At 38.1% G+C, this 27,289-nt stretch overlaps 1 protein-coding gene across 2 annotated transcripts in view; it reads right to left on the reverse strand.

The window, feature by feature from the left end:
• Positions 1–9,458, reverse strand: part of KCNH7 (potassium voltage-gated channel subfamily H member 7) — a 417,895-nt gene extending 408,437 nt beyond the window's left edge. For both annotated transcript variants that reach the window (XM_054723107.1, XM_054723108.1), the window contains exons 1-2: positions 9,383–9,458; positions 7,446–7,676 (exon numbers count right to left, since the gene is read on the reverse strand). In XM_054723107.1, coding sequence (XP_054579082.1) covers positions 7,446–7,676; positions 9,383–9,458 — 307 coding nt within the window. The remainder of the gene's footprint in view (positions 1–7,445; positions 7,677–9,382) is intronic.
• Positions 9,459–27,289: the final 17,831 nt, after the last annotated feature.

Raw genomic sequence — 27,289 nt, forward strand, 5'->3', positions numbered from 1 at the left:
GTACCCCCCATGCTTGTTCTGCCCATTTTTAAAGTAAAAAGTAGAGTGAGGCAGTCACAAAACAATAACAAGGAGAATTTGTACATATGCAAACCTACTATAAGTGAGAAAAGGGCACAGGAGTTGCCTCAGCCAGGAGATGAGCTGTCCACAGAAAGACTACTTTTATTTTCTTAATTAGATATTTCATATAAATTAAAGAAACAAATGGAAGATATAAAATGTTCAGGTACAGTGATAGGAGCCTGGTACTCAATTTTCTCATAAACCACCTGTGACAAGTGGCAATTTGACCTTCTTAATTGTTTAGCAATAGGACAAATTTCCTCGATGGTGATTAATGTCCTACTGCTGCCTGATTCTATCGTTTCTTGGTAGTTCAGTACTTTTGCTAAATGTAGACAGCATCATATATATATAGAAAGAAAACATTCCTTTGACAATAATAACTTTAGACTCAACATTCTCATTATTGATTGACCCTAAGGTCAGCTTCATTGTCAATTAAGAATTTTTAAGAAAACACTGAAGGATAAAATCCTGTGCTAGATATAGAATGCCAATACTGTGCACCTTGTATAGTAAGTAGATGTCAAACACAGCAATGAACTCAATTCAGAAAAGACCAGAAGAAAACTTTGAGTTTAGCTAATACATAGAGATTGTTGGAGACACTAGCGAGAGTCATTTTAATTTGGTGGTGAGTGAGTGACACTTGGGTGACTGGCTAATGGATTCTGGTTAATAGCTTCTCTCTAACTCTTTACTAAATGTTTTTCTAGCTAGTTGCAAAGTTATAAGCTATAAAAATGATTTAATACCTTAGCTTACTAATCAAAGACATGTGTCCATTAATAAAAATTAAGGTGAAAATTAATAAGAACATTTTAGAAGTGTTAAGAAAGTAAGAAAAATCAAAACATCACCCTTTCCTCGGAATCTCCTGATCTCAGTTGGTTTCTTGTGGTTTTTATTTTCAACTCTGTTGTACCATATCTCATCCTCTGTTTATTCTTTGTGTAAATGCTAATTGAGCTCATACTTCATAGTAGGTTCTCTTGCACATATTCTGGACACAGAGATTAATAAAACTTGGTATTTTTCCCTAATAAACAAAAAAAAAAAACCCACCAACATAACAAATGATGTTAACTACAATAAAATGTAATGATATGTAGCACACTCCAGGTGCTACACTGGAGTTGAGAAGCCAATATTAAAGACACAGAGGTTATGTCAAATAATGTTCTGAAACAGACAATGGGGGCATCAGGGAGGACTTCATATGGAAGTCTTTTGATCTGTTTTTGGAAGGATGATAATGTTTCTTTAAGGTGAGAAACTGAGAGAAGAGCAATCCATTCAGAGACTCTTTGTACTGATTATTAGGAAAACTTCTGAAGGGCAAGGAAAGATGGCTTAATTGAGAAACTCTGAGCAGTCAAGCATTATTTGAACATAGATTTTTAGGAGAAATGTAGTTGGTAAGATATGTAATAATTTATATTTATTGAGCACATATTATGGTCTAGCAACCATGCCATAAATAATGCTATGTACTTTATTGTACACAATATATTCACACAGCCTAACAAAGTAGATGCTCTTCTCCTAATAAAGATCAGAAAAGACAACTGAGGCACCAAGAAGGTAAACTTAGTCATGAAGTTCACCTAGCTACTCCCAAAGCTGATTCCTCTAAACATATCCTACTTGAAATCCAAATGAATTCCGCTCTGAAGGTTACCAAGCATCCTAGTAAACTGTCTAAAACAGTATCCTGAGAGTTTTAATGAATTAAGATAGATTTTTCTATCCTCACCCGAGGACATATTCTTTGATTTTTAGAGGGAGCAAGCAAGTGAGAGAGAAGAGAGAAACATTGATGTAAAAGAGAAACATTGATCTGTTGCCTCCTGCAGATGCCCTAATCAGGAATCGAATCCACAACCCAGGTATGCACCCTGACCAGGAATGGAACCCAAAACATTTGGTGCTCAAGATGATACTCCAATCAACTGAGTGAGCCACACCGGCCAGGGCTAAGATAGATTTTTAAGCCAAGCTAAGATGAGCAGCAAATATGGGTCAGGCTTCACCACTTTATGAACTGTGTGTGATTTGGAGATTACTCCATCCCTCTGAGTCTCAGTGTTCTTCTCATAAAATGGGGATAATAAGAGTATATACCCTATTGTATTGTCATAACTATTATTGAATACATGACATTCATTTACAATGATGCTTAGCTCCAAAAAATCATCAGGGTATGTAATTCTCATTTCAGAAATAGCTCTCTGACGGCACTGTGGGAAATGGGTTGGAGAGGGAGGGAAACTTCAATGCTCCAGAAGAGGTATTAGGAGAGTTTCAGCTAGGGTACTTGGCAGTGCTGGAGAAGCGGGAGTAACATTGGGAAATATGTCAGATGGAAAGATTGAAAGGAATTTCCGACCACTTTCCGAGGAGAGGGAGAGAGAAAAATTGAAAATGATCCTGAGGCTTCACATTCAGATGGCCAGATGAGTGTTGATGTCTTAACATGTCATGCTCCAACTGCTACTTCCCTGTGACTCAATTATCCTAGGCTCTCCTGGCTGCTGATGGCAAGTAAATGACTTAGTGATTATTTATAGCAAAAAAATAAAAATAGCATTGGAAGCCAATAGAAGCCAGAGAAGCCAGTTCCACCCAACAAATCTAGCCTATGTAGATAGCCCTAAACAACCCCATTCTCAAGCCCATTGGGTGTGAAAATAACTGAGTAGTTATCTCTCAAGGACTTCTTTGTAGCACCGAAGTAGCCTAGAGGTATGGTGCAGGCCTGGCAAGTGGTGAAAAGAGGCTGATGAGCACAGCCCACCCACAGTTTTAGGACATTTTGTTTTCCCTTGGGACAGTACTGAAATAAAGTTTTCCAATTGTGAGAAGTGATTTTTGAGAATTCTGATTTTTAGCAACAAATCCAATTGATTAAGTTTAAAATTTATAGACTATCTAAAGTCCATAAGATATTATAAAGTTTTGGAATATAAAAAAAATATTTTAACAGTAATATTGTTACAGTAATATTTCATTGAATGAAACATGAACATATATAAACAGAAAGTTAAAATGAACACTGAAACAAACCCAAGGCAAGATATTACCTGGAAACTTTTCTTATGGTTTGAATTCCTCACACACAAAATATATGTCTATTCTTTTCTAAAAACTACCAGCTGTGTCTCTACACAATTCAGGAATGAGGAGAGCTGAGTATTTTACATGTCACATAACTTACATAAAGCTATTATCAGATTTATTTTGAGCTATTAAATTTTTAACTAAACTAGATTGTCTATTTAATAAGTTATTATTACCTATAAATGACAAAAGGTGATAGGAGTTATACATAACCAAGTAGAGTGGGGGAATAAAGGAAGGGTGGTAATTAACCCTAAATTTTTCTCCGTTTATATAAAAGACTCTTCATTCAAGAGTATGTATATTCTTTTTTTTCTTTAGAAATAATTTCATTAAAAAAAATACATCTTGTAGAGAAGATAGAAATGAACATTAGTCACTCTGTAATACAAATATCCTGAAACCAGGGATCAGTTTGTATCCTCCTTTGCACCTCCTGTTGTTCCTCTAGTGCCAAACACATTACCTTAGAGAAAGGTGGCCCTCAGTATGTATCCTCACCTTCACTCACAACAAAACACTTTCTAGGAGGTTTTTCCAAATTACTCTTAGATATAGCAGATTCACCTCTTTTTACTTTAGTTGAATCAAATGCTGCCCCTGGAACTTGGTATTGACCCCACTATGACTGGTGTCCTGTCTGGATCTGATCCCAGTTTGGATCAGAAAAGGACTTCCCTCAGGCCCTTCTCATCCTTTAGTTCTTTAAAGGCAGCTCAAAGATAGGGCTATTTCTGATTTGTTAACAAAACTGCCATTGTACTGTGTCTAAAAGCACAATGGGGAAAATAAAGGAATACCCAGACCTTTAAAGATAATGGATTTCAAGTTCTGTTTTCCTACTGGGTTAAGACTTTCATTTCTCTTGGAGAAATTTACTTCAATTTTCCAAATGTTTAGAGTTTCTAGATAATTTAAGGTAAAAATCTTCTACCTAAATGTGGCTGAAGTAGTTTAGCACTTAAACTAGCTAGCTCTAATCCATGACAGCAATCAACTAGCGATGACTAAATCAGCCCTTCTGTTTTGTTTTTTTACCTTAACATCATCTCTAAACTATAAGCTAATTAATAATGGAAGTGTTTACTATTTCTCAATCACTATTCTTTAAAAGGTGAAAAGGTATTTTTAGAGTGAATATATTATGCTACTAAAATATTTACCTATTCTTATATAAGCTTCAGCATAATTATAGTTTTGTATAATTAGAGTTTTATGTCAAAAGATTTATAGCTTTATCACCTCAAGCAATATTTCACAGCTGCCAAGAATGATTTATACAATAATGACTTAAACTGTAAAATAGAACCCTCAAAGGAAGGGCTGTCAAATATTCCTCCCCCAAAATAACTAGGCTTTTAAAAATTGATATTCTGGTAAACAGCAAGTCCAATTGTGCCCACTAAAATCCCCAGAACTGGTAGGGTGGGAAGTGTTGCTTCACAGTGGTGATGATGTAGCTCACCTGTGGGAACTCGTTCAGATCATGGGGTCTAAGGCCTCTGGCCATGTTGGGAAACAAGCTTTGGGGAATAATGTCATGCTCATATTTTTGCTACTCCAACATGAGTGAGTGAAAAAGTGGAAGCAGAATATCCTAAATTTTTGTTAATATGCTCATTGTGCATATTGCAACACTATTCATATTCCTGTGACATGCTAAATTACAGTAATGTTCCATGGAATGGGACATGAAAGTTAAAAGAATAAGTAAAGAAAGCATTTTCTATATATACTTCAGACACCAAGAACCTCTAAAAAATAAATGATCTCAATAATGAGGAATTAAGGAAACTTTGAGAAACAAACCAATGAAAATGTTGCTGATTTTGTTCCTTCCTGCTTTTATAAATGTAGAAGAGTGACTGACAGAACTCTAAGAGGCAAGACTTTCAAAGCATTTGAACTTCTGAAGCTCTGACTGAAAATGGGGATGCCATGTGAATAAAATCAATAAACTCTGAAGATTCTCTTCAAAGTACATGAACTAGTAGCAAAAACACAAGTTGATTACATTCAAAGTCAATAATTCTGACTGTGTCTTTACAATCTAAAAGGTCATTCAAATTAATATTTTTCTTTAGAAGAAAAGAAAATGTTTGTTTCCCCTATAAATAAAAGCAAAAAATGGCAATATTTGTCATTAGCTCTAAAAGTCCTTGTAGACCAAGTCACTTCTATAAATGAAGCCAACAGTATCAAATCATCACCAAATGTTGATGACTTCTATACCAAACAAGCTTTCAAATAAACATTCTTTGTCCAAAACAGAGAGGTTTTAATTTATATAACCGAGCAAATCACTAAAATAATAAGATTTGCATTAGTCAAATATGAACATCCCCACTATAAAATTTTTAACATTCAAGTTTGTGATAAATTGCTTTTAAAAATGCTTTTAAGGTGTTTTTGAGATTATTTTATACTCATATTATACAAGCTAAGCTAGGTTTCAAAACATCACTATTCCAATGAATAAAAACAACTTCTATTTGAAACTACTATCTGAAAAATATAGTTAGTGTCCAAGTACTCTGGACAGTCTAGATTCATTTTATACTTAAATTCTCTAAGTTGAAAAACTTCTGAAATGTCCCAGGAAACAAAATGACCAAATGTGGGCCAACATGACCTGTGGTAACCACAATGCAGACTGTGCCAACATCATGATAAATATTCAGATAGAAAAAAAAGTCAGACATTCAAATTATTCCAAATGTCAAATTGTTGGCATCAGGTACACACACACACACACACACACACACACACACACACACACACACACACACGTTGCATTTGGGTAGTTAAAGCCTCAGTCCAAGAAATGTTTTCAAGACAACAGAGCAATTAGGCTATTTCTAATATGCCAATATTACTGATTGAAAAGTCTGGGAAAAATGAAAAGAACTTTGAAAGCTATCTCTGTATTGGTTGATAAACATATAAGTATTTTCATTCCAAATTAATTCAAAATTACACAAACCTGTTTTTCCAATGATACTTTGTTATACATACCAACTCAAATTGCTATCAAAAATCTAGTAATTAACAATTATAAATTTTCTATAATACAGTATTAAATTATGAAAAACAAGAGGAAGAGTTAAATCTTTTCCCTGCTAGAATTTGTTCTCTTTATTTTACTAAATGACAAGTAATGATATCATATAGGCTATAACACATCACTCATGTATTCATTTTCAAAACTTGAGTTAACTAAAAAGCTGACTAAATACCCTTCTGTCTCAGTAATTTATATCAATTAAATAAAAAGAAATACATGATAATGCAATATCAACAAAACTAACTACAGCATGCATTTAATCTATTCCCCTTTATCCCTAAATTGTCAAATATAATTAAGTGTGTACATTTGGAAATGTGTATCTTTAAAATAGGTATATCTGAATATTCATTACATGTGAGTTTATATACATACATATTATGCACTTAATGAATGCATATCCATTAAATGTGATTTTTGGAGAACTTTTACATATCTAAAATATTTATGGTCCCACAGCAAGCCTGAAAGAAGGAGTGCCCTTGAAGTTGAGGTATGACCTTAAATTGAAGATGCCAGTTTTGCTGCAGTTGTAAAAATGAATACTAATAACTCCACAGTATCATAGTCCCCTTTCTCCATTTTGTTTTTTAGGGCAAATCTTGAATATATGAACAGTCTGTATTATTTGAATTACATAGATTTACTAGACCAATTTTAGAAGTTCCTATATATCATTCTTAATCTTGTATGAAAAGGAACAAAAGAGAAAAGAGGTGTTGTTACCTATCAAATAAAGCTGAAGATCCAAGAAACATTTATAACTTAGTAGTTTTAGTTTCATATATAGTTTTCAACAAGACTTTGCTTTGTAAAGAATTTGAGTTCAAGCAAATAAAACTCTGTATTTTTTTCTCCCACAAAATGCATATCCGTTAAACCAGTAAATCATTGGCCCTTTTATCATCCCTTAGAAAGGGGAGAGAGTAAGACTGATTTGTGGCATTCTGTCCCCAGCGACATTAAGTTACTGCACTTTTGAAGAGTACACGGTACCCTTATTCAAAGAAGAAATTGTTCTCACTAGTCCACAAAGGAGAGTATCCATATTTTTTGAAGCCTAAAATACTATAAGCAAAGTATATCTGTACCTGAATATCTGGGGTTTCTCTGAACATGAACTTTTGGTTTTCAGTTGTCAAAACTTCATTTCAATGGAATCAAACACAAGAAATTCTAAAAAGGTAAACTTTACCATTTTTGTGATAGTAGGTGACCTCCACTTTCCTCTCCTCTGACCCCAACAACGCTTGTGCAATTTGGGCAATATCATGCTTCTTGGTCTCAGGCCCATGGAGGAAGTCGCAGGTGCAGGGCTTTTGCATGACATCTGGCCTGGAGAAGCCAGTCATCTCGCAGAACCCATCGTTGCAGTAGATGATGGCACAGTTCTGCACTCTGGCATTTGCAATGATAAATTTTTTATCTGCAATAAGAAGACAGTAAGGTATCTTTTAAAATCCTTCCACAATATTCTCATAAGCATTGGAATAATTTGTTGCATAAGAGGAGATATAAAATGCAGGTACTTCCCAAACTGCTAACTGTCCAGGCTTTTGAAAAGAAGAGAAAAAACAACAACAACCTTAAATTTGAAATATTGGCCATAAGCCGTTTTAACAAAAAAGTATTAAGGACTACTCTTCAAATTTTGAGAATGTAATTTCCTAACTAACCTAGTTCTCCAGCCCTCTAACCCCTGGGATTCTAATGACAATCAGCTGCCCCATTGATATTTCAAGAATACCATCTAAATGCAAGGTAAATATTTTCAAAGCCAAAACAGTGAAACATCCTGTAGCTATCAGATTCCTCACTTCCACCTTGACCTTTAGAGTACAACTTTCTCAAAGTAGTAATTATTCCTGGATTTGGCTTTTCTCTATCCCTCTAAGGCATACGACACATACATCATGTCAAAAAATAAATAAAACTATTAACAATGAAAATATTTCATATTAATTAGCAGTTCAGTTAATTAATCAAAGGTTCAACTTCTCATAACACATATTTTCCAGAAGATAAACATATTTATACACACATACACACACACACACACACACACACACACACACACAGTAAATATCATGTTCACACCTTTACACTTCAACTTTGGGAGAACCATGAATTTTGTGTAGTAGTAGGTATTTTAATACAAATGGTTTATTACTTTTGATCACATATTATATTTACCACTTCCAGATAGAGTATGAAGCAGGGTTTACAAGTTTATGTTATACACAAGGTACTATATACTCATGTCACTAAAGACATTGCCAAAATAACTGCAAATTGTACAACATAAATGTGTGTTAATGTGGTTTTAAGAAAATGTGGAATATCAATGACCAAGTATAGGATTTAAAATCAACATATTTATATAACATTCATTCATTATAGTTAGTCCACACGAGAATACTGAAATTCTCTGCATTCCATCTTTGTGGGATTTACTTAGTGTACTTCAATTTTTTAATTTCTAGCTAGACATTGAAGGGGATAATTAAGGGACAGAAACATTCTTTTGAATAATGAACTATTTACATTGGGAATCAGCACGAATCAAATATATATATTTTTTCCAAATTGTCCTGCATGGGGATAGATTTACATTGATTCAATGTAAAGTTTAGCTTCTATAAACTAGCAGCCAGCAAGCATCCAAGTCAAGCCACAGCCTTGCAAATTAACCAAGGTGAGGGATAGTTTGCAGAGCCATTTCCATCGCTGCTACCATTGACATTCTCTAGTTCTGATAGTATTCTCTGCCCTGCTCCTGACTTTCAAAAAGTCCGCAATTAAAACAGCTTCAAAACACAGACCCAGGTTATACTAGCACGTTCCCTTTAAGATAGTAGAAGAGTAGGACATCAAGTAGCAAGGCAGATAATGGAGCAGTGGGAGAGGAGGATCGAATTGCCTCCTATAATGGAGACCATAATCTAACATGTAAATCAAAATTAATATCCGAGGGAGAACACTCCCGCTGCCATTCGAACCTCCTGGCTGGGTTTCACAGCCGCCTAACTTGCCAGAGCCCGGAGTTGCCTTCTCCTCCGCTTGTCAGCGGCGGACGCCAAATGCACTATCGAAGCAGAAAAGCGAGGGAGAGAGAAGACCAAATGAACTTACTTTGCCCTTCAAATTTCCGTATGATGGTGCCCAGAAATGTGTTTTGTGGTGCCACATGCCCCCTGCGGACAGGCATGGTGACCCCGGTGCGCCGAGGAGCGCTCCCCCAGCTCCGAGTTCTCCCGGGATCTCTCCTCCGCTAGAGCCCAGGCCGGCGCGCTAGCCGCTCTTTGTGGCAGAGCATCCTCTTTTGAAAGCAGAAATCTCTTCCCATTAGCGCCACTTCTAGACACCCGCTTTCCCCGCCGGAGTCCAGTCCCTTCCCCTCACCTCGCCAACTGCCGTGGGTGAGAGGGCTTGGGGGTGGGGAGAGGGGAGGAGGCGGGGAGAGGGGAGGCGGCGGGGGAGGGAGGGAGGGAGGGAGGAGGGAGTGGTGGGGGTGGGGTGGGGAGAAGGGGGCGGGGAGTCACAAGGGCAATTGATCTGTTTCTCTTCCCCAAAACAGCGCCAATTTCCCGCTGCAAATGGGCTTAACGGAGCTGTGAGGATGGCTAGGGGGATGGAAGACTTGTTAGGCTGTTGCAGGAAAGGGAGAAAGAAAAGGAGGCTGGGGGGAGGGAGGGGGGGGAACTTGACGTTTCTGTCCCCGCCCTTTCTCTCTCTCTTTCTCTCTCTCTCTCTCTCTCCACACACACACACACACACACACACACACACACACACACACACACACACACACACACACACACACACACACACACACACGCGAGCGCACGCGCGCTCCCTTTATCCCCAGAGCTCGGGCGCCGCCACAGCTCGGATTACTCCAGCGTGCTCAGCGGAAGCCAGCCAAGAAATCTCCAAAACTCAGTGACAAACAGCTACTCTGGGAAGGTGATCTCCATGGCCGCCAGCCCCGGGCTCCATCCCTGAGCCCCTCACGCCGCGGTAGCTAAAACCCTTAGCGGCAAAGAAAAGACAGGTGGGAACACCGTCCCTCGGAGAGGACTAGTTCTAAACTCTGGTGGTGTTCGGGGGGTGGAGCATTGAGGAGGAGCCACTGAGAGGTGCAGGTGTAGCCTCCGGGTGCCCTGGGGTCCCCGGGCTCCGCAGAGGTGGGCGCTGACGCCCGGGCTGAATTGGCTGGCACTCTGGTCCCTGCCCGGCGCCGAGCCGCGCCTGCCGAAGTCTGAAGACCGGCGCTGGCGCTGCCGCCGGGCATGCCCAGTTTCACTGCTTGAACCCTTAAGGGGATGCAAGGTTGGGGGGCGGGGGGGGGGGGGTGACTCCGCCTCGCGGTGCCAGAGGCTGAGAGGAAGATGAGAAGGCCAAAGACCCTGCTGCGAGCAACTGGTACAAAACGAAGCAAGAGTTTGAAAGGGGCGAGCCTGGGCGCCAGGGGGAAGAAACAAAAGGTGGGTGGGGCTAAGAGTTACCAGCCTTGGGGTGACCTCCCATGCCACTCATCTCCTGAACACACTAGGCATACCAGTCTGATCTCTTCCACCATTTCGAAGGAATCATATCTCATATGGGGGGGGGGAGGGTTCAAGGGGCAGAATCGGGTCCTGTTCCTTTTTGCTTCTCAGAGCACACCTACTCAGGAATCTCCTCGTGTAAGTACACACACGTCTGCCCAAATAGTCCTCCTGGAAACTTAGCAAATCAAATGTGACAAGCCATGCCAGGAGAGGTGGTTTTCTAAGTTGTTGTTCTAGTTTTCCTTGCTTCTTTTGGCTTCATTTATATTATTCTCTCCTTTAACCCAATAGTCAGCCTCTCTCCATGCCCCTTCTTCCAATGGAAATCGCCACCACTACAACCTACAGAACTAGAATGCTGACAAACCTGCTGTCCACCTGGGAATAAAGGATGCAGAGCCCCCATATCCACACATGCAGTTACATGATAAAGTTTTGGGTGTTTCTGTGCCCTGAAATAGTCAAATTCATATTTTTCTCCGTTTCAACCTCAAATCTGAAATAAAATAAAATAAAAAAGGAGGATGGGACTGAGAAGGTCCAAGAGGGAGGGAAACATTAGGAAGGTGAATCCTATAGACCAATTTTATTTTACGTTCCAGAAAACACAAGCTAAAGGTAAAAATTCCAAACAAAAACAAGAACCTAAGCAGTTCTTATTCTTTCATATCAGAGTAATGAAAATGAATTAGAAAGCTGAGACGTCTGAATTTGAACTGTTGAAATCCCCAGGTAATTAGCTTTACTTAAAAAGAAGCAATATATAGCAACCTCGGGTTGTTATAGTAGCTTGAGCTTCCCTGAATCTGTGCAGGTCCCTCTCTCGGAATAGAAAAAGACACGCTCCTCCCGTGCACGGCTTTATTTACTTCCCCTTTTCCTATAAGTAGATCTTTCTGTCATTCCTTTCGCTAGCTGCAGCGGGGCTTGCGAAACAGCACTGTTCTCCCAGGTGCTAAAAGTGTGAAGGAAGCTATCCATGGTGCTGACTCTGGCTCTGCCTTTAGCAATTGTAGCAACTGCTCTCTGCCTACTCCAGCAACATAAAATAGAACTGCCAACTCAGGCAAGTGGCCCCAATATATTCATATGCACTACTTGTCTTCACTGTATGTCCACAGAAACACAGAGTGCTCTTTGCATCCAATTTCTAAAACACCTTCTTTTTCTACTTTGCTTCTTAGGTAAATCCAAGCTCAAATGCATTGCTCCCAAAATGCCTCAAGGGCTCCAGAGAAAACTGAACAAACCACATATTGTGTGGGTTGTAATTAAGTTTTTATGTGCACTAAAAAGGCATTTATAACACAACAGTAAGTCATGTCAAAGTCATGTAAAAAATACGTTTATCAAACCACATGTAAATTGGGTGAATAGATGTTGCTTTAAAGGGAAATAGGCATTTCCGAATGCTGTTTGAAACACATGTATCTGCCACATGGCAAGATGCCTTGACATGCAGAGAGTAACTGTGCATAATGGCTCTAGTTATGAATCTGATATTAACTTTCACAGACTTTTTTAGTCTGAAAACCCTTGAATTTCACTTTAAGAGTAGAAAAGTGGTTTCTTCGAACAGAAAAGTGGCATATTGCGCTCTGAAGTATTCTTTCTCTACAATCTTTAGAGTAGTCTCTGTTTGTCCTGGGAAATTAAATGCATGATGGTTAAAGTTCCATTGCCTGTGTTCATATGAGCAATCTCTGTGGGCTTTGAATTTTCCCCAACCTCATTTAGCTCTAAGATTAGTTCTATTAAGGATTTAGTGTAAAATCATAGAACAGTCTATAACCTATGTACTGTAATTGATTGATCTGAGCAGAAGATTAAAGGCATCCTGTTTCTAAATTACATCAGTAATCGTGTCCATGCATTATACATTTGTACAGTGGAGACAAGTACATCAATCTATATTCAGCCAGTAATAGAATAAAACTAGAAGATGGTAATCATGGCTGCTTGCTGGCTGGAAGATTACCCCTTCTCTCTACAAAAGCTGAGTTTAGATTTTGTGTTGAGGCCAGATTTTATGAGTTTTTAGTATTTTGGATCTTTATTTTTAGAATTCCCATTATTGAACAAAGCACATAAGTTCAACTGATGAAAATTATCAAGGGTATAATTTAATACTCAACATGATCTAGTTATGAGCAAAGATACAGAACAGATTCAGATATATTCTTAAAATTACTTAATTGTCCCTATTGCTTTAAAATTAAGTAGTTTAGTATTTAGAGTATGTTAAAAACTTCTTAGCAATGTCTACCACATTGCAAGTACTCCATAAATTCCACACACATAGAATTTTGTATGTAAGCCCACAGAATTAATGAAGACATACTCTAGAACCCTACATTACAAATTATTTAAATATCATACATTAATGCTTGAATCTTTAAGGAAATGGTAGCAACTGTTATGGGCTATTTAAGTGAAATTCTTATATTGAAAGAGAATGAAAACTTTTTAGATCAAATAAGCAATGCAATTTGTTTCACATTTTTGAAATTAAGTAGAATATAAATCAATGAAATGAATGTGAAGTTTTCTCAATTTGGCAAAATTAGTTTAATGATCTGATGACCACAATGCAGCATTAAAAACACTAAGGGGATCCTGAATTATTTTAGTAACTAAATCACAATCACCATAGAATAAAACCAGAAGATGGTAATCTAAGAAGCATCTGACTTTATATTTATAAGTGAGGCAAATTTGGCTTATATTATCACATGTAACTCTAGAATATTCAAAGAGGAAGACATTTTGAGTTCATCTGTTAAAACAATAAAATTTCTGTGCAGGCAGGAAAAATTGTAATGTCACCTAAAATTGTCATTTATAACAAAAACTAATGAAAATAGTTAAGCTCTCTTGTTCATAGCTTCCTTTCTAAAATCAGTATAACAATCTCCAACTTTCAGTTTTGTCTAAAAAATAACTAGAAAAAATGGATATAAAATGCCTAAAGCAAATTCTGGCAGGTGGTAAACATTTAAATAACAGTTGTCCTACAATATAAGCACTCTATATTTTGAAGGTTAGTAAATTAATAATAATAGCACTAATATATAGGATTTAACTAATTTATTTGAGATTGTGTTGGTGGCATGTGTGTTTGAAGTATAACAAGTAAGGTATATTCCTGTCCACCAGCCCCTTCTCCACCCCATCATTCTCTTTCTCCCAAAGTACTACTGCTAGTGCATGACAACCCCCAATATGTTCTTCCAACATAAACCTGCCTTATGTGTAGAAAAAGGGCATTATCGAATGCTACACCTGGTCTGTTCTGTATGATTCATCAGTTATTTCCATTTCTAAATATTCTCCCCCACCTCGTTTTGCTGAATGCTATATATGCACCTCATCTGAGAAAATGAGAGAAGGAATTATGTCAAGAACCAGCCAGAATAACTCTTTCATTGGATGTAGACTATAGCCATGCTGCCTTCCCTCCAATAAGGCTTTGGCATGCTCCTCCATTCTTTTTCATATGATGTTTGCTTTCTGTTTGTTTGTTTTTTTTTACCCAAGATACCATTCACTTTGTCTTTCAGTCTCCTGGCTTTTCATTAAGCTTTAATCCCCTCTGTTCTACTTGGCACCCCAAGCTATGCCTGCTCAATGTAGTTCTGACTTGGCAGGATAGTTCAGTGGACTGGCAGTTTTGAACTACCTTTACAGTCCTACTAAATAGGTCTCTGGGATGTTGCCTCTCCAGGGGCTTTGCAATAAACACAATTTTCTCAGGAGAATGTGAACTTGTCTTGATCCCCTGGACTCTGCTTTGTCATTAAATGACACTGGGTTGGAGATGTTCTTCTTGAAAGGTGGTGGCCTTGGTGAGAGGTATAGAGCAAAATCTTTTCTCTGACTTGCCCAAGTTCTTCTACCTCTGGCCTCTGATACTCAGCATACATACCTACATGGCTACTCTTGTCAGTACAGTGTTGATTTTTAAGAAAATAGCCATATGCTGGCAGGTTGGCTTAGTTTTGACACACTGTCTCCACCACAGTGGCTGCTCTGACAATATGCTTGGGGACTTTCTCACGGATTGTTGAATGAGGAGGCTGAGCACGCTAAAAGTCTCATCTATTTTCACCTCCGCAGCATGGTTTATACCTGTGTTATGTATCCTAGAATGTTTTTTACTTCCTATTTCCAAACAGAAAGATTAGTGTTACAGAAGTATCTACTTATTCCCAGTCCAAAAGATATAAAGATTGTACTTGAAGTTTTGCACAAATTTCTCTATGATTTTACACTCAGCAAATGTTAACGCCGGAAGCCATAGTCACCTCCTAATATAGGTCCACACCTTTGAATGTATTGTGTCATAAGCAGGCTGCTTACATTGATTTCCTAGCTCCTCTCTTAGACCACTCCTTAGAAACAAGGAGTGTGACACTGTGGCACAGCCTCAGGTGGCATTACAGGCCTTTGCACAAGCCAACACAACTTTTCTGCCTACGTCACCTTTGTATAGACTTCATTGAATCGGGCTGTTGTCATCTTAACATCTGTCTTTATGAGTCTGTTTATCCTTACAACTGCCCTTGGCTGATTCAGTCTGACTCATTGCTTGCTTGTTTCCTTGCTTTGGAAGGCTATCCAATACTTGAGGAAGGAAATTGCTAAAATATATATATATATATACCACTGCAAAAGGGTTGGGAAGAATGTGGAACAGAGAGTTGGCCAGGCTGGATGACTCAAGTATAAATGACTGAGAAATTCTTGGTAAAAGATCCGTCTGACTTTTCGATCAAGTGATGTAGTATAGGAATGGTATTAAAGGGAATAATTGTCTGATGATGATATGTTAGAGAGGTACTTCAAAGGCTCCTTGACTTGAATATTTAAAGTTCCTAAGATTATGCTTTTTTTCTCCCTTTGGCTGTGTAACAAACTGTTTTAATCCATGGTTGTGCCTTATTGCTCCATTAAAACTGTATCCTCTGATCCATCAATAAATACTTGTAATTAAAACAATAAAAAAGTAAGATGTAGAATGGAGTAGGTAAATCATACTCACACTCATTAGATTTAGTGACTTAGACTAATACCAGTGACTGCTCTTAATGTATTAACATAAGCATACCTCATTATAAAATTGAATATTTTTTCAGAAAATTTAGATGCTTTTTCGATAACATACTTTCAATGTTAGTTTTAATCTAAATAGCTATTATCCACTTTACTTGAGATATTTTGTGATAATATACTCCACATTCTAGTTTATATCCAAATGGTTAATATTTGGCTCATCTCATTAATTGCATGTGAATCTTACTTTAAGAGTGAGGTCTTCTCTGTGAAGAATAAGATGTTTGTAGATAATTGCCTATAACATATTACCTATACTCTAATTATATGTGTATTGTTAATATATTTATCACACATTGAAATGCAAAGTAGCTAGTGACCTGATTTCTTATAATTTATAAAATCTATGTTTGTTAAAGTGAAAACAAATAAACATAGATATTCTAGGTGAAAATCTGGTTTGATACAGTGTTTGGTAAGGTTGTTTTAGAAGATGATTTATTTAATCAATTTCTAAGTAATTTAGCACAGAGGTCCCAAATGAGCCAGTTGTTACACTTTATAGCTTTTAAGAAGACTAAGATAGTATATGAATTTTCTTTCATGTCAGTAGACCTTAAAATTGTTTCTTAGTGGAAAAATGCACTCTTATTATTAACCAGATGAATTATTTGTTGTAGTCATTAACTAGAACTTGACTGGTCTTTGCAATATGAAAATATGTACTTTTTTTCTAGAATTATACTATATTGCATTGCTTCTTTTATAGAAAAAATAATTTTAGTTATTTTAAAAATGTTTTCTATATCTTTGGACAGATTTATTCTGCTATACAAATTCTGTAATATTTAAGCAAACCTATACACTGGGAACCAGCCTTTTCCTAAACATAATTTGGAACTATTCTTTCAGGTTTCCATATATGTTCATGATGGAATAATGGCATCAAGACTTAACAGTTCACTTTGAACAACTATATAATTGAGCAAAATATTGTAAACAACAGCTTCCAGACATAGAACAAGAAAAATAAGAGTCTATTTCCTGAAAGAAGAGTAAAAACAAGGTGAGTTCTATGAATGCCTCAGTGTACCAGCTAAACAGAATTTGCAGACCAAAGTGCACAGAGTGGGAAACAAAACAGAGCTTGAAGAACTGAATTGAGGAGATGAAGTTTGGAGTTTAGGGAAATTAAGTCAGCTTGAATTTGTGGAGCAAAATCATAGAGAGGAGGGAGTTGCACAAAAGAAAGGTTCAGATAGCGTCATAGGGGTCAACTCAAGTCTTTGTCTGAGTGCAGTTTTGCATAAGTGTGTGAGGAAACTACCCAAGAGGAAAAATATTAAAGAAATAATTTGACAAAACAATAAGATTGGGAATAATTACAATGCCACCATCTAAGGTGAAAAACCCTCTAATGCATGGAACACTGTTTCAACTCATCAGAAAGTTATTGCATCAATAGGGGGATAAAATTAGACCTTAAACAAAGCTCAGAAGCAAGTCTCAAAAGGATTATACTGGTATGCTAATTATTTCCCAGAACAAAACCATCTCTATGTAAAAGAATACAACAAAATCCAACACCCAATTAATGTCTAGCAGCCAACCAACAGTAGAGACATGCAAAAAAGTGGGAGAAAAAGCAATCAATAGAAAAAAACCAGCCTGGCCAGTGTGACTCAGTGGTTGAGCATTGACCTATGAACCTGGAGGTTGTAGTTCAATTCCCAGTGAGAGCACATGCCCTTGTTGCAGGCTTGATACCCAGTGTGGGGTGTGTAAGAGGCAGTTGATCAATGATTCTCTCTCAACATTTATGCTTCTCTCTCTCTCTCTCTCTCTCTCTCTCTCTTCTCTCTCCCTCCCTCTCTGAAATCAATAAAAATATACATTTAAACAAAACAACAGAAAGTATACAGGTGATTGAATTAGCCCACAAGGACCTCACATAATTATAAGAAATGTACTACTTATTCCTCCCAAAGTAAAGGAAAACATGAACCTCATGATGTAAGAAATGAAATGTATAACAAAGATCCACATCAAACTATAGATATGTAAATATAACATTAAAAATGAAAAATACATTGTATGAGATTAAGAGTAATTCAACATTACCATAAATAAATAAATAAACAAATAAATAAAAAATGGTTTATTTATTGAAATGGAGGGCATGGCAATAAAAAATCTGCAAATGAAACACAGAGAGAGAAAAAACCTGTGTGTTTTTTTGTTTGTTTGTTTTGTTTTTAAAAAGAACAGAATTTGTTAACTGTGAGACAATGTCAAGGAAAGGAAATACCAGCTACCAATATCTGACATAAAAGCAATAAATGCTATAGATCCTATAGACTTTTAAAAAAAATGATTTTTAAAATTATGAAAAACTATGTTTACAAATTTGTCAAATTAGGCAAAATACATACATCCTTGAATAACATAAGTTAAGGAAAAAACACACACAAAAAAATAGATAGCCTGAATAGCTAGATAACGATTATTAAAGAACAATTGAATTGGTAGTTTAAATTTTCCTTAAAATAATTGCAGATTTAGATGGCTTCATTGGTGAATTGTACCTAACACTTATGGGAAAAATAATACCAATTCTAAAACAACTAACACAGAAAGGAAAGGAGGGGAAAATCCCAAATCATGAGAATAAGCAGATACTGTGAACAGATAAAGAAACTACAAGAAATGTCAGAGCACTATCCTTTATGAACATAAATACAAACCTCTCCTCACCCAAATTTTAGAAAACCGAATGCATTTTCTCTCAAATATTTGATACTCAAAAATCAATGTAATTCAACATTTATTTTTACTAATAAAAGCCTAAGTGGTCGTCACACTCATGCCGTCACAAAGGGGTGCGCACAGGTGGACGGGGCTGGGCTTGATGCTGCTTGCGCAGCATGGAGCCTACCTGGGAGTTCCGCCTCCTCCCAGCTCCATGCGCGACCAGGCCTGGGGATCCCATGGCGCAGAGGAGGTGGGTCCAGCAGATCCCTGCGTGGCACGGAGGCCTGTAAGTCCACAGCTCCGGCCTACCTCTCTGGGGCAATCCATCAAGGAGCACTGGATGGGTGGGCAGGGCCTACCTCTTCGGGACAATCGATTGTGGGATTCCCACCCTTTGACAGGGCACAGGTCAGGCTGGGAGACCCCCACCTTCCCAAGTGCACGAATTTCGTGCACCGGGCCACTAGTCCTATATAATAAAAGAGTAATATGCAAATTGACCATCACTCTAAGACATAAGACGGCTGCCCCCATGTGGTCAAAGATGGCTGCCCCTATGTGGACACAAGATGGCTACCACAAGACGGCCTGTAGGGAAGGGCAGTTGTGGGCAGTTGGGGGTGACCAGGCTGGCAGAGGAGAGCAGTTGGGGGAGACCAGGTCTGCAGAAGAGGGCAGTTATAGGCAATCAGGCTAGCAGGGAGGGCAGTTAGGGGTGACCGGGCCTGCAGGGGAGGGCAGTTGGGGGGAACAGGACTGCAGGGGAGGGCAGTTGGGGGGGCAGGCCTGCAGGGGAGAGCAGTTGGGGGGACCAGGTCTGCAGGGGAGGGCAGTTGGGGGGAACAGAACTGCAGGGGAGTGCAGTTGGGGGGGGACCAGGCCTCCAGGGGAGGCCAGTTGTGGGCGATTAGGCAAGCAGGGAGGGCAGTTAAGGGTGACTGGGCCAGCAGAGGCGGGCAGTTGCGGGAGACTAGGCCTGCAGGGGAGGGCAGTTAGTGGTGACCAGACTGGCAGGGGAGGGCTGTTAGGGGCAATCGGACCAGCCAGGGAGCAGTTAGGCATCAATCAGGCTGGCAGTTGGGTGGTTAGGGGGTGATCAGGCTGGCAGGCAGAAGCAGGTTAGGGGCAATCAGGCAGAGGCAGGTGAGCAGTTGAGAGCCAGCAGTCCTGGATTGTGAGAGGGATGTCCCAGATTAGAGAGGGTGCAGGCTGGGCTGAGGGACAACCCCCCCTCCATGCACGAATTTTGTGCACTGGGCCTCTAGTATATATATATATAAAAGCCTAAGCAACAGTTCAGCCATTTGACCATTTGACTGGTTGCCATGACATGCACTGACCACCAGGGAGCAGATGCTCAATGCACAGGCATGGAAACATGGAACAGACTAATGAATCTCAAAGGGAAGGAGGAATGGGGGAGGGCAGGAAGAGATTAACCAAAAATCTTATATGCATTCTAGAGGCCCAGTGCATGGATTTGTGCACCAGTGGGGTCCCTCAACCTGGCCTGCAGGGATCGGACCGAAACTGGCCTGGTGTACTGGTGGGGTCCATTGGCCTAGCCTGCGGGGATTGGGCCAAAACTGGCAGTCCAACATCCATCCCCCGAGGGGTCCCGGATTGCGAGAGGGCACAGGCCAGGCCAAGGGATCCCCACCAGTGCACAAATCTATGTAGCAGGCCTCTAGGATTGACATAAAAAAGAAAAACATGGTTTTAATAGATATAGAAAAATTGACAATATCAAATGTTAATTTAATACTTAAAACACTTTTTAATTACGTTAGGAATACCAGGTAATTTCCTCAATCTGACAAAAGGCATTGATTGAAAATTAAAAAACAAACAAACATTAAGTACATAAAAATAAAAAGCCTCTCTCAAATATCATACTTAATCGTGACAAGCTAAATTACCCCTCCCCAAGTTCAGGAACAAAGGAAGATCAGGTATCATTCAACATTTCAAAAGGTTGTGGCCACTGCAAAAAGGCAGGAAAAATAAATTAAAAAGATAGCTGTAAAGTAAGAAATAAAACTATCTTTCCAGATTATATGAATGTTTTCTCAGGAAATCCTAAGTAATTCACAAGTAAGTGTTAGGACTAATACTTGGGTTTAGAAAGCTTATAAATATAAGTAGGAATTTTAAAAATCAGTTGCATTTTATATGTTAGCAATGAATATTTGATAATACAAATTAATATACAAAATACTTTAAAATAGCTTAAATGTTAAGGAATATAGTTTAAAATAAGGGTACAGTTAAAAATCATAAATAAAACTTACACACCAAAATTATTAACAGTCCTGAAATAAATTAAGGAAGACAAATAGATGGAAAAATATACAATGTTTACAGATCAAAATAATTAATATTATTTAAATGCCCATTCTCCTTAAGTTGATATATAGATTCAACACAATTGCAATAGAAACTCCAACAGAAATTTATACGAATTATCAAGCCAATTCTAAAATGTATATAGAAACTCTTCTAAAAGTAAAGATCTAAGTGGGAGGACTTCATTATCTGATTTTAATACTCAGTATAATGCTACATTAATATAGGACAATTCTAAAAGAACTAAGTGGGAGGAATTACATTATCTGATTTTGATATTCAGCATAATGCTATATTAATGTAGACTTTGTGGCATTGTGTAGAAATAGGCAAATAGATAAATGGATCTAAAGGGAAAGTTTAGAAATAGACCCAAACATATATGACTAATTGATTTCAACAAATGGACCTAGATAATTCAATAGAGAAAGGATAAATTGTTAATAACTGGTGCTAAAATAATTGGAAGCTGTATGGAAAAAAAAGGACTTCAACAATTATGTCATACACACCATATATATAAATTAACTCAAAATTGTTCATAGACCTAAGTATAAGAACTAAACATACTAGCATACAATTTTTAGAAGAAAAATAGTAAAAAATCTTAGTAATTTTGGCTTAGGCAAAGATTTCTTAAACAGGGCACAAAAAATCCACATTATAAAAAATGATCAATTAGAATTCAAAAAAATTAAAAACAAAAAATGGGGGACATCTGTAATACTTCCAACAATTTTTTTTTTAATTAGAAAAAGAAAATGCAAGCCAGAGATTGGGGAAAACTGAATGTTATGTATCCAATAATGTACCTTTATTCAGAATATATAGAGCCTTCTTAAAATCTATACTAATAAAATGGTAATATGCTAATTAGACCAGAGAGACGGGACATCTTTCAGTTGGGGGGACCTGGCCTGCAGGGAACGGCAGTTAGGGGTGACCAGGCCTGCAGGGGAGGGCAGTTAGGGGTGACCAGGTTGGCAGGGGAGGGAAGTTAGGGGCAAGCAGGCTGGCAGGGGAGCAGTTAGGCATCAATCAGGCTGGCAGGGGAATGGTTAGGGGGTGATCAGGCTGGCAGGCAGAAGCGGTTAGGGGCAATCAGGAAGGCAGGCAGGCGAGCAGTTGGCAGCCAGCAGTCCGGGATTGTGAGAGGGATGTCCAACTGCCCGTTTAGGCCCGAATCCCCGGGATCAGGCCTAAATGGGCAGTCAGACATCCCCCGAGGGGTCCCAGATTGGAGAGGGTGCAGGCTGGTCTGAGGGACACCACCCCTGTGCACGAATTTCGTGCACTGGGCCTCTAGTTTCTAAATAAACAGACATGTTTCATTCTGGTTGATATACAATTACTAGTGCATTATATGCCTGGTACTATAAAGGTGTCTAGAAATAATTTGCTACAATCTGGTATCCACTTTAATGACATTATAAAGAAGTATAAAGATGTGCATAGGTAAAGTAAAATACTTTTCAGCAATATAAAATCAATTCCACCTTGAAATTGCTAAATTAAAATATGCATTTGCAATTAAATAGCCTTGTTTGATTATAAATCAAAAATGATCATAGTTTCAGGTGTTTGTTAATATAACATAAAATGTAGGGCTTATACATACAATTGTTCTAGGTGCCCTCTCTTCAACCTTTTATGTACTGACTTCGAAGGGAACTTCTTGCCTGGGCAGTCAAGCAGGTAAGGGAACAAGGACTGCTGTCTTTCTCGGCTGTTTTACAGCTAAGGAAATCAAGATCAAGAGGAGATTTGCTTTAGGTCACAAAATGAGTTCAGCTCAGTTCATTTCCCAGCCTTGTAACTAATACATGAATCTCATGCCCTTACTACCTGCTAAAACAGACTCTTTCTTTCAAATCTGTTAAATTTCTAAATATGATAGCTAATTTGAATGTTTCTTTTTAACCAACACTGCATGTCTAAGCCACACTGCACACTCAAGCACATTTTAGTAATGTTTTACAGCACTTTGGATCTTGAAATTCTTTGAGCTGTTTTTACCCAATGTGGACATATTTAATCTTTTCAGACAAATTTCCATCTCTCTTTCTCTCATTTGTATTAACTGAATATTCTTTCCCTTTCTGGACAAAATGGAATTATAAAACTGTATCACACTAATATTTTATTTCAAACTTTCTGCATTAAATTAATTTGCTGAATAATGCTAATGTGTTTTATACAGGGAGTTCATCTAAATAACAAAACTCTGATTCCATTTAATTCATCATTAGCATTGTTAGCCCTTGGTAGGATTAAACATGAGACATACTTCTCATCTACTACATACATTCTTCCTATTGTATTTCTAAAAATTTAATTTCTTATCATTTTTAAAATCTTAATTATTATTTCATAGAAGAATGTCACGTAGCAGCAAATAATATTGGATCATTTTCCCTGGCAGGCCATTTTTCATTATGCTGTCAACCATAATCTAAAGAATTAATTCAGGTCAAGAAATTCCTCTTCCAATTCTTTTTACTTTTGTTTTATGATATGTTGTCATGCACTGTTATGCCAAAATGGGATTTCTTCTACCTTATCCTGGCAGACACTCTATTATGAAACATGCTAAAAACAAAATCAGGAGAAAAAAGACATTATACAGATGGGGATTCTTTGCTATAAATGATTATTTAATAGCACACACACACACACAAACACACACACACACAAACACACAAAACAAAACACCTCAGCCATTATTTTGTTCATCTGTGGCATTTTCTATTTTGAATGTTTCCTTAATGATCATTCAGAATAGTTCTAGAATCCTTCACCTTTACAAACCTTTCCAGTCTTAGTGTCAGCATTAAGCAATGTGACATTGGCATCCCACTGAAGAAGTTTGGGCTATCTCACTGGCTGTGGCATTGCAGCAAAATGAGTAAGTGATGGAGGAGGCAGCTCTCTGCATGCTGTGATTCAAAGTGTATTTGTTAGAGTTGCACTTGGCTGCAAACAACAGGAAACTCTATACCCATGTGCCTCACTCAGAAGCTTATTTATCTCATGCCATAAAAAGTTCTTGTTGGGGAGTCCTGAGCAGGACAGCTCAAGCATATGCCATTAGGGACACAGAGTTATCCCATTTTATGCCTATTTTTCTTATGTTTGTTTCTTTATCATCCCAAAATAGCCTCTGATCAATATTCCAGGAAAAATGAGTTAGGGCAAGAATAAAAGAGGCATAAAGGGCAGAAAACGGTATACCAACTGAATCTACCTTCCCTTTTTTAAATTAAAAAAGCCATCATGCCCTAGCCAGTGGCTCAGTTGGTTGAGGATTATCCTGTGCACCTAAAGGTCACCAGTTCAACCTGTCAGGGCACATGTTCTGGTTGTGGGCTTAATCCCCAGTAGGGGGCATGCAGGAGGAAGCTGATGGATGTTTCTCTCTCTCCTCTCTTCCTCTCTCTCTAAAATAAATGAAGAAATAACATTTAAGTGAAAATTTTAAAAAGCCGTCATAGTCTCAGAAATAGCACCTAGCAAACTATCTCTTCTGACTCCTTGAGCAGAATTATGCATCATGTCCAGTCTCACATATATTATGACTATAAAGACTTTAATAAATTGTGATTGATATCTGAGATTTACTCCTTTCTGTCAAATGCAAAGGCCCAAGAAAATATACACTGAGTGGCCAGATTATTATGCGTTCAGAGATCATAATAATATGGCCACTCAGTATATACATACTAGAGGCCCGATGCATGAAGATACGTGCAAGAATGGGCCTTCCTTCCCCTGGCTGCCGGCACCACCTTCGCTCTGGCCGGAGCTACCTTTTCACTCCAGCCCAGAGCTACCTTTCGGCCTTCCCATGCTGCCCAGAGACCCAGAGCAGCTGGGGCAGTGCGGAAGCCTATGTCATTGCCATGGCGATAATGCAAGCATCCCGCCCCACCCCCTGCCGCTTGGCACCTACATATGCAAATTAACCCACCATGCTTGTTGGGTTAATTTTCATACTCACTCCTGATTGGCTGGTGGGCGTCATGAAGGTATGGTCAATTTGCATCCTACTCTTTTTTTAAAATTTCTTTATTGATTAAAGTATTATGTATGTGTCCTCATCCCTCCATTAATCCCCCAACCCACCCCCACTCATGTCCTCACCCCCCTGGTGTTCATGTCCATTGGTTAGGCTTATATTCATACATACAAGTCCTTTGGTTGATCTCTCCTCCTTTCGCCCACCCTCCCCTAGCTTACCTCTGAGGTCTGGCAGTCTGGTGGATGCTTCTCTCCCTCTGGATCTGTCCCTGTTTGTCAGTTTATGTTGTTCATTATATTTCACAAATGAGTGAGATCATGTGGTATTTGTCTTTCTCTGACTGACTTATTTCGCTTAGCATAATGCTCTCCAGGTCCATCCATGGTGTTGCAAATGGTAAGAACTTCTTTTTTTACTGCAGCATAGTATGAAGGTATGGTCAATTTGCATCTTACTCTTTTATTAGCATATATATATATGACATGGGACATGTGAATTTCTCCCCCTTTCCTTCCTTATTGTTTTCTTATTCCCTTTTGGCTTTCTTCTTCTCCTTCTGGATAAAGGGCTTCCTTCTCTTTATTTTGCAAATATAGACCTTTTGCTGTTCCCAGCTCCCTCATTCTATGGAAATGTACCTGTTGCAGCTTTTTAGCTTCCCTATTCTACGGAAATATACCTTCTGCTGCTCTGCAGCCCTGTGCTTCCTCCATGGTCCCCTTAATTTCCAAAATTTCTAAAATTTCCTAATATCTCTCTTTTTCACCCCCCAAAATTCCTGTTTCACTACTTTCATCTTATGATGGATTGCAGCTGGGTTCACCTGATTTGATGTCCTGATGGGTCTGACAGAACTCAGCTTAATGTAAGCTTCATGGTTGCTTGATGGCTCCTACTCAGGCACTCCATCTCTACCAAGGCCCAGTATTATGCCAGGAGCTTTATTTCAATTGCTGTATACTTTTCTGCTTTCTCCAAAACCCCAGAAGTATGTGTTGTAATTCTGATTATGTGTTATAATACTGATTATGACAGAGCTGTTCTCAGTCTCCTGAACATTCATCCTTGTAATATTCTTGTTAGCTGTCCATCTATTAATCATCTCCATATATCATGCCAACCTCCTCAATTGTTACACTAACCTCTTTTGGATGCTCTAAAAAACACATACAAGCCGAAACCGGTTTGGCTCAGTGGATAGAGCGTCAGCCTGCAGACTGAAAGGTCCCAGGTTCGATTCCAGTCAGGGGCATGTACTTTGGTTGTGGGCACATCCCCAGTAGGGGGTGTGCAGGAGGTAGCTGATTGATGTTTCTCTCTCATCGATGTTTCTCTCTCATCGATGTTTCTAACTCTCTATCTCTCTCCCTTCCTCTCTGTAAAAAATCAATAAAATATATTTTAAAAAAAATATATACAAGAGTCTTATGAAAAGTAAAGAGATATTTACTATACAATTCAGGATGAGGGTTACCTTGTGTAAGAAAGAAAGGTCAGGATTGTGAAGTGACAGATGAACGCTGACAATGTTGTATTTTCTTGAACTGTGAGTGTGTTAACATAAATATTTCCTTGTTACAAACAACATTGTTTAATGTGTGTTCTATGAGTTTCCCCTAAAGAGGATAAAAATGTATTTACGGCAAAGCTAAATAAATAACACCCTGACCTTTTCAAATAAAAACATTTGCATTCAATTTTCAAATTCCATTTTCTATTATTAAAGTCAAACCACTTTAAAACCTGTTTGATATAAAAAATTTGGTATATAAAATGCTATTTTTTAAAATCTTACATCATAGTATCTACTTAGGGCAAGCAATTATTTGCTTTCTATGTGTTTTAAAACCAACCACCGGGCAGAAGCATTGGATTTTTACTTGTTACAAATTGTATTTTGTTTTTTTTTAGCAAGTTCAATTTTAAAGGAGATGGAGGAGCAATCTTTTGATAAATGATTTTCTCATAGAAAATAGATACTAAGTAATGTCATGTGCTTTTTAAAAATTAGAATACATGCCCTCATTTTGGATGGCTTTACTTCTTGTAACTTATTAAAGGACACTTTTCAAGGTGCAAAGGAAGGTAAATGACAAAGGCCAATGCTAAAGGTTAGAAAACAATAGGTTGGGGTCAAGGCAATTTTGGCTAAAAATGCCAGAGGGGTCAAGTCTGATGCCACACCCATTCTGATAGTCTCCTCTCTTCTTTTCAAGTGTTAGTCTTGAATGTTCCTATACAGTTACAAAAAAATTAAATAGGAAATCCCTCTCCTATTTAAACTTGCCAATGATTAATAGAGATATAAGAATTTCTTAA

This window comes from Eptesicus fuscus, chromosome 11 (genome assembly GCF_027574615.1).
Source record: "Eptesicus fuscus isolate TK198812 chromosome 11, DD_ASM_mEF_20220401, whole genome shotgun sequence".
In the NCBI taxonomy this organism is placed as follows: domain Eukaryota; kingdom Metazoa; phylum Chordata; class Mammalia; order Chiroptera; family Vespertilionidae; genus Eptesicus; species Eptesicus fuscus.